This window comes from Oncorhynchus clarkii, chromosome 8 (assembly GCF_045791955.1).
Source record: "Oncorhynchus clarkii lewisi isolate Uvic-CL-2024 chromosome 8, UVic_Ocla_1.0, whole genome shotgun sequence".
Classification (NCBI taxonomy): Eukaryota; Metazoa; Chordata; class Actinopteri; order Salmoniformes; family Salmonidae; genus Oncorhynchus; species Oncorhynchus clarkii.
The window spans coordinates 6,924,889-6,942,388 of record NC_092154.1 but is presented as its reverse complement, the minus strand read 5'-3'; the positions used below and the strand labels follow the sequence as shown (position 1 = coordinate 6,942,388).

General features: G+C 41.3%; 1 protein-coding gene across 1 annotated transcript; it reads right to left on the bottom strand.

Annotated features, from left to right (window-relative positions):
• Positions 1-12,032: 12,032 nt before the first annotated feature.
• On the bottom strand, positions 12,033-15,522 carry LOC139415490 (vertnin-like). The gene is made up of 4 exons (XM_071163592.1): positions 15,211-15,522; positions 14,408-15,015; positions 13,792-14,235; positions 12,033-12,840 (listed from the first exon to the last, which is right to left on the bottom strand). Exons 1-4 carry the CDS (start codon positions 15,520-15,522, stop codon positions 12,033-12,035), a joined length of 2,172 nt encoding a protein of 723 aa, XP_071019693.1.
• Between the last annotated feature and the right edge of the window lie 1,978 nt (positions 15,523-17,500).

Below are 17,500 nucleotides of genomic sequence, written 5' to 3'. Positions count from 1 at the left end.
CATGACTAATACTGTAGCTACATGACTAATACTGTACATAACTAATACTGTACATGACTAATACTGTTCATGCCTAATACTGTAGCTACATGGCTAATACTGTAGCTACATGACTAATACTGTACATGACTAATACTGTAGCTACATGACTAATACTGTTCATGACTAATACTGTAGCTACATGGCTAATACTGTAGCTACATGACTAATACTGTACATGACTAATACTGTACATGACTAATACTGTAGCTACATGACTAATACTGTACATGACTAATACTGTTCATGACTATTACTGTACATGACTAATACTGTAGCTACATGACTAATACTGTACATGACTAATACTGTACATGACTAATACTGTACATGACTAATACTGTTCATTGCTAATACTGTAGCTACATGACTAATACTGTACATGACTAATACTGTTCATGACTAATACTGTTCATGACTAATACTGTAGCTACATGACTAATACTGTAGCTACATGACTAATACTGTTCATGACTAATACTGTAGCTACATGACTACTACTGTACATGACTAATACTGTTCATGACTAATACTGTACATGACTAATACTGTAGCTACATGACTAATACTGTATCTACATGACTAATACTGTACATGACTAATACTGTTCATGACTAATACTGTTCATGACTAATACTGTAGCTACATGACTAATACTGTATCTACATGACTAATACTGTACATGACTAATACTGTACATGACTAATACTGTTCATGGCTAATACTGTAGCTACATGACTAATACTGTAGCTACATGACTAATACTGTACATGACTAATACTGTAGCTACATGACTAATACTGTTCATGACTAATACTGTAGCTACATGACTAATACTGTAGCTACATGACTAATACTGTAGCTACATGACTAATACTGTACATGACTAATACTGTAGCTACATGACTAATACTATACATGACTAATACTGTTCATGACTAATACTGTACATGACTAATACTGTAGCTACATGACTAATACTGTACATGACTAATACTGTACATGACTAATACTGTACATGACTAATACTGTAGCGACATGACTAATACTGTACATGACTAATACTGTTCATGACTAATACTGTTCATGACTAATACTGTAGCTACATGACTAATACTGTAGCTACATGACTAATACTGTTCATGACTAATACTGTACATGACTAATACTGTTCATGACTAATACTGTAGCTATATGACTAATACTGTACATGACTAATACTGTAGCTACATGACTAATACTGTTCATAACTAATACTGTAGCTACATGACTAATACTGTACATGACTAATACTGTACATTACTAATACTGTAGCTACATGACTAATACTGTACATGACTAATACTGTTCATGACTAATACTGTACATGACTAATACTGTAGCTACATGACTAATACTGTACATGACTAATACTGTACATGACTAATACTGTACATGACTAATACTGTACATGACTAATACTGTAGCTACATGACTAATACTGTACATGACTAATACTGTTCATGACTAATACTGTTCATGACTAATACTGTAGCTACATGACTAATACTGTAGCTACATGACTAATACTGTACATGACTAATACTGTAGCTACATGACTAATACTGTTCAAGACTAATACTGTTCATGACTAATACTGTAGCTACATGACTAATACTGTAGCTACATGACTAATACTGTACATGACTAATACTGTACATGACTAATACTGTACATGACTAATAATGTTCATGACTAATACTGTAACTAAATGACTAATACTGTAGCTACATGACTAATACTGTACATGACTAATACTGTACATGACTAATACTGTTCATGACTAATACTGTAGCTACATGACTAATACTGTACATGACTAATACTGTTCATAAATAATACTGTACATGACTAATACTGTATCTACATGACTAATACTGTACATGACTAATACTGTTCATGACTAATACTGTACATGACTAATACTGTACATGACTAATACTGTAGCTACATGACTAATACTGTAGCTACATGACTAATACTGTACATGACTAATACTGTACATGACTAATGCTGTAGCTACATGACTAATACTGTAGCTACATGACTAATACTGTACATGACTAATACTGTACATGACTAATACTGTACATGACTAATACTGTACATGACTAATACTGTAGCTACATGACTAATACTGTACATGACTAATACTGTACATGACTAATACTGTACATGACTAATACTGTAGCTACATGACTAATACTGTAGCTACATGACTAATACTGTACATGACTAATACTGTACATGACTAATACTGTACATGACTAATACTGTAGCTACATGACTAATTAGGGATACACAATGTGATGACCACAAGTGATACACAATATGGACATCAACGGGACCTAGCCAATCATAGGGCAAGATGGAGCTATTACCATATTTCTTGTCCTTCCGTCAGGAACAGCAGTTTCTTCTCACCACAACCTCTGCATCATTCAAGACTGTTGCTTTGTGAGAAGGTGTTAAAGTTCACAGTTAGCCATTGTTATGTAATTGCAGGCTGAAAAGTACCAAGATCCTTGCCTTAGCTCGTCAGAGCCGGTCCACCGGAGTCACGGCCCAGTGAAACACAGGTGTCGGCCCGCGTAGATGGAAACAGAAAAGTTGGAGATGTTTTGCGTAAAACACTGGGATAAATCCTCAGTGGAGATGCAGCAGAATAGATTTTTCCTTCCTCCCCCTCTCTTTCCTTCCCCTCTACTTCCTCCCCCTCTCCTTCCTCCCCCTCTCTTTCCTCCCCCTCTCCTTCCTCCCCCTCTCTTTCCTCCCCCTCTCTTTCCCCTCTCCTTCCTCCCCCTCTCCCTCTCCTTCCTCCCACTCTTTTCTCCCCCACTCTTTCCTCCCCCACTCTTTCCTCCCCCTCTCTTTCCTCCCACTCTCTTTCCTCCCACTCTCCTTCCTCCCACTCTCTTTCCTCCCACTCTCCTTCCTCCCACTCTCTTCCCTCCCACTCTCCTTCCTCCCACTCTCTTTCCTCCCCCACTCTTTCCTCCCCATCTCTTTCCTCCCACTCTCTTTCCTCCCACTCTCTTTCCTCCCACTCTCCTTCCTCCCACTCTCTTCCCTCCCACTCTCCTTCCTCCCACTCTCTTTCCTCCCCCACTCTTTCCTCCCCATCTCTTTCCTCCCACTCTCTTTACTCCCACTCTCCTTCCTCCCACTCTCTTTCCTCCCACTCTCCTTCCTCCCACTCTCTTTCCTCCCACTCTCCTTCCTCCCACTCTCTTTCCTCCCACTCTCTTTCCTCCCCCACTCTTTCCTCCCCCTCTCTTTCCTCCCACTCTCTTTCCTCCCACTCTCCTTCCTCCCACTCTCTTTCCTCCCACTCTCCTTCCTCCCACTCTCTTTCCTCCCACTCTCTTTCCTCCCACTCTCTTTCCTCCCCCTCTCCTTCCCCTCTCCTTCCTCCCCCTCTCCCTCTCCTTCCTCCCCCTCTCCTTCCCCTCTCCTTCCTCCCCCTCTCCCTCTCCTTCCTCCCACTCTTTTCTCCCCCACTCTTTCCTCCCCCACTCTTTTCTCCCCCACTCTTTCCTCCCCCACTCTTTCCTCCCCCACTCTTTCCTCCCCCTCTCTTTCCTCCCACTCTCCTTCCTCCCACTCTCTTTCCTCCCACTCTCCTTCCTCCCACTCTCTTTCCTCCCACTCTCCTTCCTCCCCCTCTTAGCACCTGTCTTACCCACACCCCAGATATCTCTCTCAATTCAATGAAATTCAAACATGCTGTATTGGCATGGGGAAACACATGTTTACTTTGCCAAAGGAAGTGAAATAAACAATAAACAAAAGTGAGATGAAACAAAAAAACAACATTGATTGAACAGCATTAATACATTAACAGTAAAATATTTCCCTCAAAAGGTTTCAAAAAGACGTTTCAAATGTCATGTTGCTACGAACAGTGTTTATAACCATGTCATGTTGCTACGAACAGTGTTTATAACCATGTCATGTTGCTACGTACAGTGTTTATAACATGTCATGTTGCTACGAACAGTGTTTATAACCATGTCATGTTGCTACGAACAGTGTTTATAACCATGTCATCTGCTACGAACAGTGTTTATAACCATGTCATGTTGCTACGTACAGTGTTTATAACATGTCATGTTGCTACGAACAGTGTTTATAACCATGTCATCTGCTACGAACAGTGTTTATAACCATGTCATCTGCTACGAACAGTGTTTATAACCATGTCATCTGCTACGAACAGTGTTTATAACCATGTCATCTGCTACGAACAGTGTTTATAACCATGTCATCTGCTACGAACAGTGTTTATAACCATGTCATCTGCTACGAACAGTGTTTATAACCATGTCATGTTGCTACGTACAGTGTTTATAACATGTCATGTTGCTACGAACAGTGTTTATAACCATGTCATCTGCTACGAACAGTGTTTATAACCATGTCATCTGCTACGAACAGTGTTTATAACATGTCATCTGCTACGAACAGTGTTTATAACCATGTCATCTGCTACGAACAGTGTTTATAACCATGTCATCTGCTACGAACAGTGTTTATAACCATGTCATCTGCTACGAACAGTGTTTATAACCATGTCATCTGCTACGAACAGTGTTTATAACCATGTCATCTGCTACGAACAGTGTTTATAACCATGTCATCTGCTACGTACAGTGTTTATAACCATGTCATGTTGCTACGTACAGTGTTTATAACATGTCATGTTGCTACGAACAGTGTTTATAACCATGTCATCTGCTATGTACAGTGTTTATAACCATGTCATCTGCTACGAACAGTGTTTATAACCATGTCATCTGCTACGAACAGTGTTTATAACCATGTCATCTGCTACGAACAGTGTTTATAACCATGTCATCTGCTACGTACAGTGTTTATAACCATGTCATGTTGCTACGTACAGTGTTTATAACCATGTCATCTGCTACGAACAGTGTTTATAACCATGTAATCTGCTACAAACAGTGTTTATAACCATGTGTTAGATAGTTGTAGTGTGAATAGTGCGGGACGATAAGTAAACATATATATTTATTTTTCTAGGCAAGTCAGTTAAGAACAAATTCTTATTTTCAATGACGGCCTAGGAACAGCAGGTTAACTGCCTTGTTCAGGGGCAGAACGACAGATTTGTACCTTGTCAGCTCGGGGGTTTGAACTTGCAACCTTCCGGTTACTAGTCCAACGCTCTAACCACTAGGCTACCCTGCCTCCCCCAAGGGAAACCAGTAGAGCGTAAAAACAACATAAAATACAACCAATATTTATGTTCACACATCTTGCTGCAGTGATTGCACAATGTGGTATTTCGCATAACAGTTTATCAAATCAAATCAAATGTATTTATAAAGCCCTTCGTACATCAGCTGATATCTCAAAGTGCTGTACAGAAACCCAGCCTAAAACCCCAAACAGCAAGCAATGCAGGTGTAGAAGCACAGTTTATCAATGTTCGATATGTGTCTCTAAATATGGTCATACATTTGGGCAGGAGGTTAGGAAGTGCAGCTCAGTTTCCACCTCATTTTGTGGGCAGTGTGCACATAGCCTGCCTGCTCTTGAGAGCCAGGTCTGTCTACGGCGGCCTTTCTCAAAAGCAAGGCTATGCTCACTGAGTCTTAATTGTGGGTCAGTCACAGTGGTCAGGTATTCTGCCAATGTGTCCTCTGAATGCATTATCTGGTGTTTACGTTGTACACTGAGGATATTTTAGCAGAATCCTGCATGCAGAGTCTCAATTTGGTGTTTGTCCCATTTTGTGAATTCTTGGGAACCTCAGACCTAATAACCATAAAGGGCAATGGGTTTTATAACTGATTCAAGTATTTTTTTGCCAGATCTTAATTGGTATGTCACATTTTATGTTCCTTTTGATGGCATAGAAGGTCCTTCTTGCCCTGTCTCTCAGATCGTTCACAGCTCTGTGGAAGTGACGCTGATGTTTAGGCCGAGGTATTTCGTCATACTCCTGTGATTTCTATGTTTTTTTTTTTACTAGATTACCTGTGGTTTTTCAAGACCGTCTATAATTGTGTAATGACTTGGTGTTGCCCATCTTGGCAAGGATGCTCTTGAAAAAAGAGCTTTCAAATCTCAAATGAGCCCTTCCTGGTTAAATAAAAAATAAATAATAATAATAATTAGCATACCTCCTGAGTCTCTTCCCTGTTTTACACCTGTTAGTTCATCATTATCGTATTTATTTATTTTATGAGATGAATTTAAGTGACCCTCACTTAACCCATAATACTGGCCATGTTCAGGAAACACTATAAACATACACAATGCATTAAGAAGAAGCACCTGAGCTTGAATGTTATAATATAGAGGTGAAAAAGTAAAGGTTGACTCAGCAACAGGAAGTAGATGCAGAAAGTCAACGACATTCTGGGTCAATTTCCACAACAACTGAAAGTGTTGTTGGGCGAGGATCAACTTCCCCGCTGTTTTGGTCCCGTACCTTCCGTGCTGGTAACAGTGTGAAGCCAACCCGTGCACATGTGCAGATACAGTGTGTGATGGTGTGAGAGCAAAGTGTTGCATCTCGCACATCTTAATATCTGCGGTGCTGCTGGTGGCAACGTCAATTTTTTGTTGTTGTTTGTTTTACCTTTAATAGGGAGATTCTAAAACATTTTCGCCCCACAACATAATAGACTAAAATCCACTATTATCTCATTTTAAAATGACGGTCTAAAATGTTTGAAGGTTTCAAGTGTGTCATGACACAAGTCAATTTTTTTATTTTACCTTTATTTAACTTGGCAAGTGAGTTGAGAACAAATTCTTATTTACAATGATGGCCTACCCCGGGCCAAACCTGGACAACGCTGGGCCAATTGTGCGTCGCCCGATGAGACTCCCAATCACGGCCGGATGTGATGCCCCCTTGCCACATCATTCAGGCTGGAAGACATTACCCATTCTCTACCCTCTAAAAAAAATAAACCTATGGTTCTCAGACCTTTATGTGCTAGCTGGGCCATTTATCCAAGCTAAAGGCCATAGAGCAGTTGAAGATCGGAATAAACGGGAGCCATGAAGTTCATGTCAATTGCCAATTTAATATACGTCTGACCAAAAACTGTTTGGAACAAAAACATAGTTTTTCCATTGTATTGTCGAATATTTGGATGAGAATGTCAAACCTATGGCTTATTTTCTAAGCCAGGTGGATAGCAAAGCCAACTCAGCAATGCTGTTCACTCCCCCATAGAGCCTATCCACTTCTAGCATACCATGTACAGTACGTCTCTCTCTTACACACACACACACACACACACACACACACACACACACACACACACACACACACACACACACACACACACACACACACACACACACACACACACACACACACACACACACACACACACACACACACACACACACACACCTCTGTCCACACACATACAATTAACCCCCTTCCACCCAGCCACCCCCATCCCTCCCCTTTGCCAACCATTCCTTTTCATTAGCACCAGCACAATTGAAGCAGGCAGACAGAATGGGACCAACTCGAGTCAGAACAGAATGTGTCATCATGGACAAAGCCTGAGCTGTGTATTTGAAGTACTGTAAATCACTGTGGGGGGGTGGAGTGAACAGCGACGCCGGGTTGGCTTTGCTAAACCATCTGGTTTAGAAAATACGCCAGGGGTCTGACATTCTCATCTGAATGTACAAACGTCTAATTCTGACATGAGACTGTGAGAGCTAGTTTCAATATAGAGCCTCTTCACACTTGCTACACTTTTGGTAAAAAAATAAAAAAACAAACCTCCTCAGATACACACGAGGTAAAACATGACACTTACTAGACAGCCCCCCCCCCCCCTCCCCCTCCAAGCAGGACAGTGTAAACAGAATTGTCTCACTCAGCCCAACATTCCTACAGTATAAAATGGTAATAACAGAGCAATGATATTTTTTGAAACAGCTGAACTTGTTGGCTGCACTGAGCCACGTTAAAAATGGAAGCTTATCCTCACCGGCAAAATAAACGTACAACGTTGATAGTAGATCATACAGAAAGGATGTTTTTCCACGGTTTAACGTTTGTGTGGTGATTTTCAGAGGTGGCACCACAGGCCCCAGAGTGGTCGTCGGCGGGATTTGTTTTCCCTGGGGGCTCAGAGTTTTCCCTCATCTGGTAAGCTAACCAACTCCGGACCCTAGTTTTAGCGTATGACAATTAATACGCTTTTATACAGACTGGGACGGTGAACACAGATTATTATTTTCTAAACTCTTGGTTCTTGAGAAGACATAATAAACACGTCAAATTGCAGCCACTTTTTGTACCTGTTCAAATGAAGTCTATTTTAAAACTAACAGGGAGGAAGAGGAAGAAGAAGAAGAAGAGGAGGAAGTGGAGGAGGACGACGAAGAGGAGGAGGAAGAGGCGGACGAAGAGGAGGAGGAGGAAGAAGAGGAGGACGAAGAGGAGGACGAAGAGGAGGGGGGGGGTCCTTTACACAGACAGAGCACAACTGCGACTGCGACAATAGAACGAATCACAGGGCGAAGCTTGCTTTATTTAATCTGTAATTCAAAAGTTATTTATATAGTATGTCGTCATTATCGTGTTGGTTAAGGGCTTGTAAGTGAAGCATTTCACTGTAAGGTTCTACACTTGTTGTATTCTGCGCATGTGACTAATAAAGTTACATTTGATTCATTCCAGTCAATTAAAAAAAAAAATATATATATATATATATATATATATAGATTTTTTTTAAAGACCTAGGTAGCCACCTGAAGTTTGAATATAAAGCAAATTTGATAACTTTCACATTTTCTCAGAAAACAAATTAATGTGTGCCTATAGTAGCCTGATGTTCATGCTTTGTTTCCCCAGACCAGGCCCAGTGGTGGTTGGTATAGGCTGCAGTTGATCAGACTGAAGCATAGATTAATTGTGAGATGAGATGACAAATCATGAGGCATTTCAATGTATATATTTTGGTTTTTTTTTTTGGGGGGGGGGGGTTGGGTTCCTTATAAAATAGGTCATCAGGTCATCGCTTCCCACCAGGCACAGACTTCAAAAATCAACATGTTTGTTCAATTTCTTTTTATTGGAAACAACATGGACATAATCAGCGTGTGCCCAGCGGGTTGTCACAACTTGGCAGTGAATTCACATATATTATACCCACGTTTTCAGTCACAACTTGGCAGTGAATTCACATATATTATACCCACGTTTTCAGTCACAACTTGGCAGTGAATTCACATATATTATACCCACGTTTTCAGTCACAACTTGGCAGTGAATTCACATATATTATACCCACGTTTTCAGTCACAATTTGATTTTTACCACATGTAGGCCAACTTATTTGCATTTTTTGTTTATCAAATTGAAGCCTGACGAGTTATGTTGTAAAGTAGGTCTGTACTTTTATATTTGTATGCGAGGGGGGGGTAGTAGCCCCTCTCATACATGTTACTTGATTAAAAAAATATGCTGATAGCAACTGTTTTCAAGCTAAAAATGTAATGTGTAGCACACTCACTGCCTCCCCTTCAACTTTCATCGATGAGAAAAGCTCATTTCTAGAAAATAACATACCCCCGTCGCAGCAGACCAACGTAAATCACTGTGTTTTGATTACTGTGTACCAAGACACGGTCGATGCCTCCAGAAGATTACACCTACACAAAATGGTCTCCTTAAAGCGAAAGGGGACATTTACAACGGAATTAAAAAAGCATGATAACGTGCTGCCAGGAATGGAGTTAGAAGCTGTGTGATTGGATGACTCGCAGGCACAAGTGGAAGCTGTGTGATTGGATGACTCGCAGGCACAAGTGGAAGCTGTGTGATTGGATGACTCGCAGGCACAAGTGGAGTTTGAGTGGGTGGTTCATTGATTCATTGATGTTCTACCTCGTAGCAAAAAAAAAATACTAACTGTTTCACTCCACCAGTTTTGATAAACAAATATGCAGAAAAACAGAATAGAAAACATCATGTTTGGCTGCTACGATGGCAGTGGTACACCAATACTCTTTGAGAACATAACTAAATGGCAAAATAGAAGACAAACATGACTTAAAACTAACATACATACAATGCTTTAGGACTTCAGAGAGAGAGAAGATTAATGTCACATTATGGTTACCAGAGAAAAACATGAACAATAGGAAAGTTATTTCAACCCCAAAAAAAGGCATGGTAAAATCACAAGAGAAAATATAGAAATTCTTAAAAAGAAAATATACACTTAATTAGGCCAATTAGCATATTACATATTCTGGTAGCGTGTCCAGAAGTGTTGTAAACATTCATTAGAAAACTGCTCCATTCAAATTGAAATACATTTGTCTTGAGACCCTGTAACATATGTCGTAAAAAGACAACTGATCCCTGATATGGTTGAGATGTGTTCCGTGTCGCATTAAAATACCACAGTGCAAAGATACCGTACAGTAGGAGACAATCTATAGGTCATGGACCTGCTCGGCGTAGCATCTATTGCTATATAAATCACGATGAAGTAAAGACCCTGAAACACAAAACAGCGATGAACCAAGTTAAATCATCATTCTAGATGTACATTCAATAGTAGAAAAACAACAATATTTGTGAATCAAAACACTGTATGTGTGTGTGTGTATGTGTATGTGTGTGTGTGTATATGTGTGTGTGTGTGGTGTGTATGTGTGTGTATGTGTGTGTGTGTGTGGTGTGTGTATGTGTGTGTATGTGTGTGTGTGTGGTGTGTATGTGTGTGTATGTGTGTGTGTGTGTGGTGTGTATGTGTGTGTGTGTGTGTATGTGTGTGTGTGTGGTGTGTGTGTGTGTGTGGTGTGTGTGTACAGAGCATGTTTTAAACAACAACAAAAAGGGGAGAAACTAGATTTCTGAAACAAAAGGCCATTTCCTGACACAAACCACAGACTTCTTTCAATACAACACATTAAAAAGGTTAAACCACTAGGAATCCTACAGAACAGGTAGACAGACATCAAATGGATTAACAACAACAACAAAAACTGAACATCCTGAAGGAACCTGAACACTATTTAAAATGAAGAAGAAGAAGAAAAACAGGGAAATAAAAGGAGTCCTTCCTGAAGGGAGATTACAACTAAATACAAGAGAAGAAGAACACACCCAGTCTCAAACAAAGAGCCATTTAAATAAATAAATCAACCCCCGCTGGTCGGTCACTATCAGGATGACTTTCAACTGCCTTTTGCTAGAGGCCAGAGGACCATTACTTGAACTGTAGGACAGTGTCTTTTCACAGATGTGCAAATATCCATGACCTGAAGGTGATAGGTGGAGGGATGGAGGGAGGGAGGGAGGAGAACAAAGGAGAGCCAGGAATGGAGACGAGATGGAGGGTGAACATCATGTTTAAGTCGCATTTGGCTGCCATTTCAATACATTAGACTTCACCCAGGTGCTGAAGCATACCTCAAACTACAAACCAAAACAATTACAGTGTGCTCAGCTGAAAAAAATAGACATAATTTCAAAGTGGGTGAGGAGGGGGTGGGGGTTGATACTGAGGACTCTGTTTGAGGGAGTGACGGGGGAGGGGGGAAAGAGTTTAGGATTCGGAAGAGACTACAGACAAGAGAGCATTTCAGTTTGTTACAGGGACACCCTTCTGCTTAAAGCTAGTGTAACAGAGTGTATGAACACCATTACACAAAGTGTCCTCTCTCAGCCATGCCCTCTCAATTTCAATTCAAGGGCTTTATTGGCATGGGAAACATGTGTTAACATTGCCAAAGCAAGTGAGGTAGATAATATATAAAGTGAAATAAACAATAAAAATTAACAGTAAACATCACACATACAGAAGTTTCAAAACAATAAAGACATTACAAATGTCTCTCTCTCAGCCATGCCCTCTCTCTCTCTCAGCCATGCCCTCTCTCTCTCTCTCAGCCATGCCCTCTCTCTCTCTCTCAGCCATGCCCTCTCTCTCTCAGCCATGTACCAGTGGCACTCCGTGATGCAGGGCTCTCTTCCACATATAGTAGGTGGAACGGGGAGTCAGGGGGAAGAAGGACCTGAACTCTTTGAAGGTGGGGAAGGACTTCTCCTCGAAGCGTTGCTGCAGGAAGACTTTGGCCTTGGCCTTGAAGTTAGCCAGGGCCACCAGATCCATCACAAACATCTGGTCGTCTGTGGTGGCGGACATATTGGTTGGGTTGGGGAGGGGGGTGTCGAAGGGGGATGTCACAGAGGTCATGGTGACGGGGCCTCTCAGATCCTCTGTCGGGTCCCCCTCAAAGGAGAACACGTCCTGCATTGGAGCCATTGTCTCTATGTCACTCTCTGCCATCATCATCATCATCCCATTCTCTTTCACTGCGTTGTTGTTCTCCATAATCATCTCAGAACGGTCCACCTCTAAAGACGGGGTGGTGGTTTCCTCCTTCCTGGTTCCACTGGGGCCATTACGCCACAGCCAATAGAAACAGAGGGACAGGGAGGGGTACTTCACTCTGAACCTAGACAGAGGCCATTTTGACCTCCACACCTTCACCTTGGCAGCTTCTCTCAGCTTCTTCCTGCGTAGGAACACCATCCTGAACCCTTTATGGTTGTTTCTACAGATCTTAACTCTGGGGAAGACCGTGGCAGCATGACCATGGCTCTCAGTTCCCCTGATAGGGGACAGACCACCAGTTGGACTACTCTTATCCGTGTCCAAGCTGTTTTCACTGCTTCCGACCTTGTAGCCTCGGTTAAACAGCATGGCCTCTCTCCTCCAGTTGTAATAAGTAGACCTGGATCAAATCAAACGTTTAGTTCAAAAGTTCATGTTAAAATTGCAACACACTTTACAGTAAATCGATAAAATGAAGGGAGGCAATAAAATGGATGAATGCAAGATTTAAAAAACAAAAAATAATGTCTAAAATAACAGTAAACTGTTTTTATTAAAGGCTGAGCTAAATAACAGTAAACTATTTTTATTAAAGGCTGAGCTAAATAACAGTAAACTATTTGTATTAAAGGCTGAGCTAAATAACAGTAAACTATTTGTATTAAAGGCTGAGCTAAATAACAGTAAACTATTTGTATTAAAGGCTGAGCTAAATAACAGTAAACTATTTTTATTAAAGGCTGAGCTAAATAACAGTAAACTGTTTGTATTAAAGGCTGAGCTAAATAACAGTAAACTATTTGTATTAAAGGCTGAGCTAAATAACAGTAAACTATTTGTATTAAAGGCTGAGCTAAATAACAGTAAACTATTTGTATTAAAGGCTGAGCTAAATAACAGTAAACTATGTTTATTAAAGGCTGAGCTAAATAACAGTAAACTATTTGTATTAAAGGCTGAGCTAAATAACAGTAAACTGTTTGTATTAAAGGCTGAGCTAAATAACAGTAAACTGTTTGTATTAAAGGCTGAGCTAAATAACAGTAAACTGTTTGTATTAAAGGCTGAGCTAAATAACAGTAAACTGTTTGTATTAAAGGCTGAGCTAAATAACAGTAAACTATTTGTATTAAAGGCTGAGCTAAATAACAGTAAACTGTTTGTATTAAAGTCTGAGCTAAATAACAGTAAACTATTTGTATTAAAGGCTGAGCTAAATAACAGTAAACTATTTGTATTAAAGGCTGAGCTAAATAACAGTAAACTATTTGTATTAAAGGCTGAGCTAAATAACAGTAAACTATTTGTATTAAAGGCTGAGCTAAATAACAGTAAAATCCTTGTAGGTGACCTGGAGATCCCTGGGAAGCTCCTCTTGAAGATGCGGAAGGGGAACGATGTATTCCTAGCGATGCAGTTCTGAAGAACCTTCTTGGCCTCCTGCATCAGAGCCATGTTTTGGGCCCGTTCTCCATCCATCATCATATCATCGTTGTAGTTCAGGCCGAACAGACTGGCCACGCTGTCGTGATGCTCTGCGTCTGGCTCTACCTCATGGTCTTCCTCCTGCCCGAGCTTGGACTCTGGAGAGGACCAGGACTCTTGCTCCGTGCTGTCCCCTGGACTCACCTCGCTCGTGGAGAACGTGGAGAAATTACCGCCAGATGAGATCAGCTCGTGCTTCCATGCATAGTAGGTGGATCTGGAGATCTCCGGGAAGAACTCTTTGAACTGATGCAGAGGGATGAGCTTCCCTTCCAGATAGCACGCTTGGAGGAAGTGTTTGGCCTCGTACCTTGATAGAAAAAGATCAGATTAAAAATAGTAATTCAATGTCAGCAGAAACATACAGCTAAATAAACAATACAAGACAACAACAAAAAATAAAGTGTGAATGTGCCAGAGTGCCATGATTTTAAATCAGACAGTATTTTGATCGACGACAGAGACAGGAAACGGGAACGTACCTGGCAGCAGACCTTAAACGGTGCTCCTGCGTCTGCCGTCTCCAGCGGTAGAACGTACTCTTGGTGACGTTGTACTTGTCCTTCAGACTGGAGTAGGACAGGTGAGAGTCCTGCTTGAGAAGCTCCGGTGTCTTCAGTGGGGGGACCCTCTGCTCGTCGTTAGGACTGCCCGTCCGGAGGTCACTAGAATGGACTAACGCTACAAAGACTGTGGGTCTGAACCTGGAGGAGCCCCCCTCCAGCTCTCCGGACCACATGATGTGCAAGGTGATAGGATCCATGTCTTTGGGGTAGGACCTGGGTCTTATCAGGCGGTTGAAGTAGGGTCGTATCTTGAGGTTGTACATGGGGTAGACAGAATAGATGTTGCACTGGAGGACGGAGGAAAGAGCATAGAGGTGCCACATGTTAGCGTAGGAGCCGGGGAAGCAGGAGGCTTTGACGTCGGCGTCGAAGATAGCTTCGAGGACTGAAAGGGGGAGGTTGAGCATGTCCTGGGACTCCTCGGCACACAGGCTGAACCTGGCCGCCTGCAGCATCACCTTCGAGTCGATCATACCGCCCAGGTAGTATCTCTTCCACAGCAGCATCTCCATCACCGTACGTACCTGGAGGCAATGCAGTTCAGGAGTTGGCACATACTTAGTGTATCTCACACACACTAATTTCTTAGTAGCTCTTATCCACAAAGAAATTACATTTCCAAACTAGAAAAAAATAAAACAGATCCACAAAATAAATACAATGTAGTGGTTGAAACTCAGATGCTGTATATGATTGAAACACTGCCAATCTCTGCTCACCTGCAGCTCCAGACTGAGACTAGTCGTCCCCACTAGCAGCATGCTGGCTGTATCAAACAACAGGGTCCCCTCTCCCTTACAGGCCAGAGGCAGGAGGCCTCCGGGGGCGTCAGCAGGGTACAGGCTATGGGCCACGCCGTCGATGCCCGCCCAGCCGGGGAACTCCTGGCAAGCTGAGGAAGGCAGGGTGAAGGGGGTCAGTACCTGGTGGACCTCCAGAGCTACCCTGGTGAGGGCGTGCAGGCCGGAGCTCTCTGTGGCATCCTGCAGCTCCCCTAGGACTGAGAGTATCACCTCCTTCCTCCGAATCATACCTGCCGGGACACAGAGACAGAACAGAGATAGTTCATTTGAACATGAACCTGAACCCATACAGAAGCAGACACACAGGAAAGGTTCAGAAGCTGTCTACTAGATAACTTTAATCACATTGAAGGGGGGGAGAAAAATGTAATTGTGAACCTACATGAAGAATGTTTTATCTAGAACTATCAGTCAAACCTGCTTACGGGTTTGACTGAATAGGTCCTGAAGAGACATGCATTTATAACTGACTGAACGTGATTGAATTCTAGTGTTCCTGGACCCATTTACAGAAAGCTGGACCAGTCGAGATTAAAAATGGATTTGTGGCAGGCAATGTGTTCGCAAATATATAAACTGCACATGTTCAAAATAACAAAACCGCTCCAGGGCTGAAACGTATTGCTGTAAGCTTGGTGAAGTCATATTGATATGCATGTGACACATTTTATATACATATTTTAATGTTTAAAAATATATAGAGAGATTTTTTAAATAGGTATAATGTGTTCATTGTGTAAAATATGTATGTGTGTTGTGTAAAACATCCTAGCAGTTTCCACCAAGAGAAAAAAGTTGCCATACTAAATTCAATTAATTACGCAATTATTTCATCTTAATATAGTCAACGACGCACGAAGGTGTGGTACAAGACGACTTGTGGCGAACAGCAGAACTGAGTCACTAGGCTTCAAATAAAATAATAATTTTGTAACAAAAATTTCGAATATAATCAATTCTATACGAATGAAAATAGGAGACGTTTGTGATTGATTCGTTATCATCAAACGCACCATCAACCAACTGTTGTACCACGTTTTCTTCTGATTAACTTACATGTAGTAGTACTTTGCTCATTGATACAATAGTAATTTGGGTGCGTTACTTACCTGAAATATGTGGTATAAATCGTTTTCCAAGAGGACTATCGGAGTGGTAAAGCGCACCGCATAGGGCTTCGTTCCGGATTCTCTCCCAGGGAACTTAGTTATTCCATGATGTGTGCATGGAACGGGTTCAGCCGACTTGGGTTCACTGCAGATAGGGACACTTTGAAGAGAGATTTGGGAGTGATAAGGCCGACCTCTCTTCAGGAAATTGTCCATCGTCGCAGACCTGTTGTTTTGCTGTTGTCTGTGGTTTGAGAAAACACCGCCCCTCTTGCCCCCCACGCAGGGCCAGGGTCAATTTCAATGTGAAGTGGTAACAAAAGCCGTGGTGTCGACGGCTATCGGTGAGAACAACACTTATATAGGTGGAAGTATCGGGTTGTTGGCTATCTTCATTTGTTTTTCTCCCCCCCAACCCAATATCAACATTTGTATGTAAAATAAACACAATTGAGTACATTTATCCGTGTATACCACACGATGTTGTATACAGTGCATTTCAATCACAGATGAATGCAGTAGGTTGCATAACACCTAGACCTAGTATAGTAAACGTACATCTACAATTAGTATGATGTTATTTTGTCGTATATATTACTTTGTGGGTGTCCATTATCCATTTGGTATTTATTAGACGTTACGAATTACAATTCGTACAATATGTAACGAATTTTCAAAACGTATGTAATGTTACGAATTCCAATTGGTTGTGGGTAATGTTAGCTAGGGTAGGGGTAGCTAACATGCTAAGTAGTTGCAAAGTAGATAAGATTCAAACACGCAACCTTTGGGTTGCTAGACATCCCTCCTAACTTTAACTCCCATCCTAGCTAACATTAGCCACAACAAATTGGAATTCTTTATGAAGGATACTGGGCACGAATGCATTATGAAGCAAATCCTGTGGTGGACGAAAACAACCTGACTTTTTTGTGTGTGTGTGTGCTTGTATTGAATTTAAGTATTTTGTGTCTATTTCACGATAATCTGTGATAGTTCGTTTTTTAATTATTTTTTACCAGTTTGTTTTAGGGCCCAAAATGCTCTCCAATGCGTGATATACATGTTGTTGTTTTTTTTTACTGATATCAGGCTTG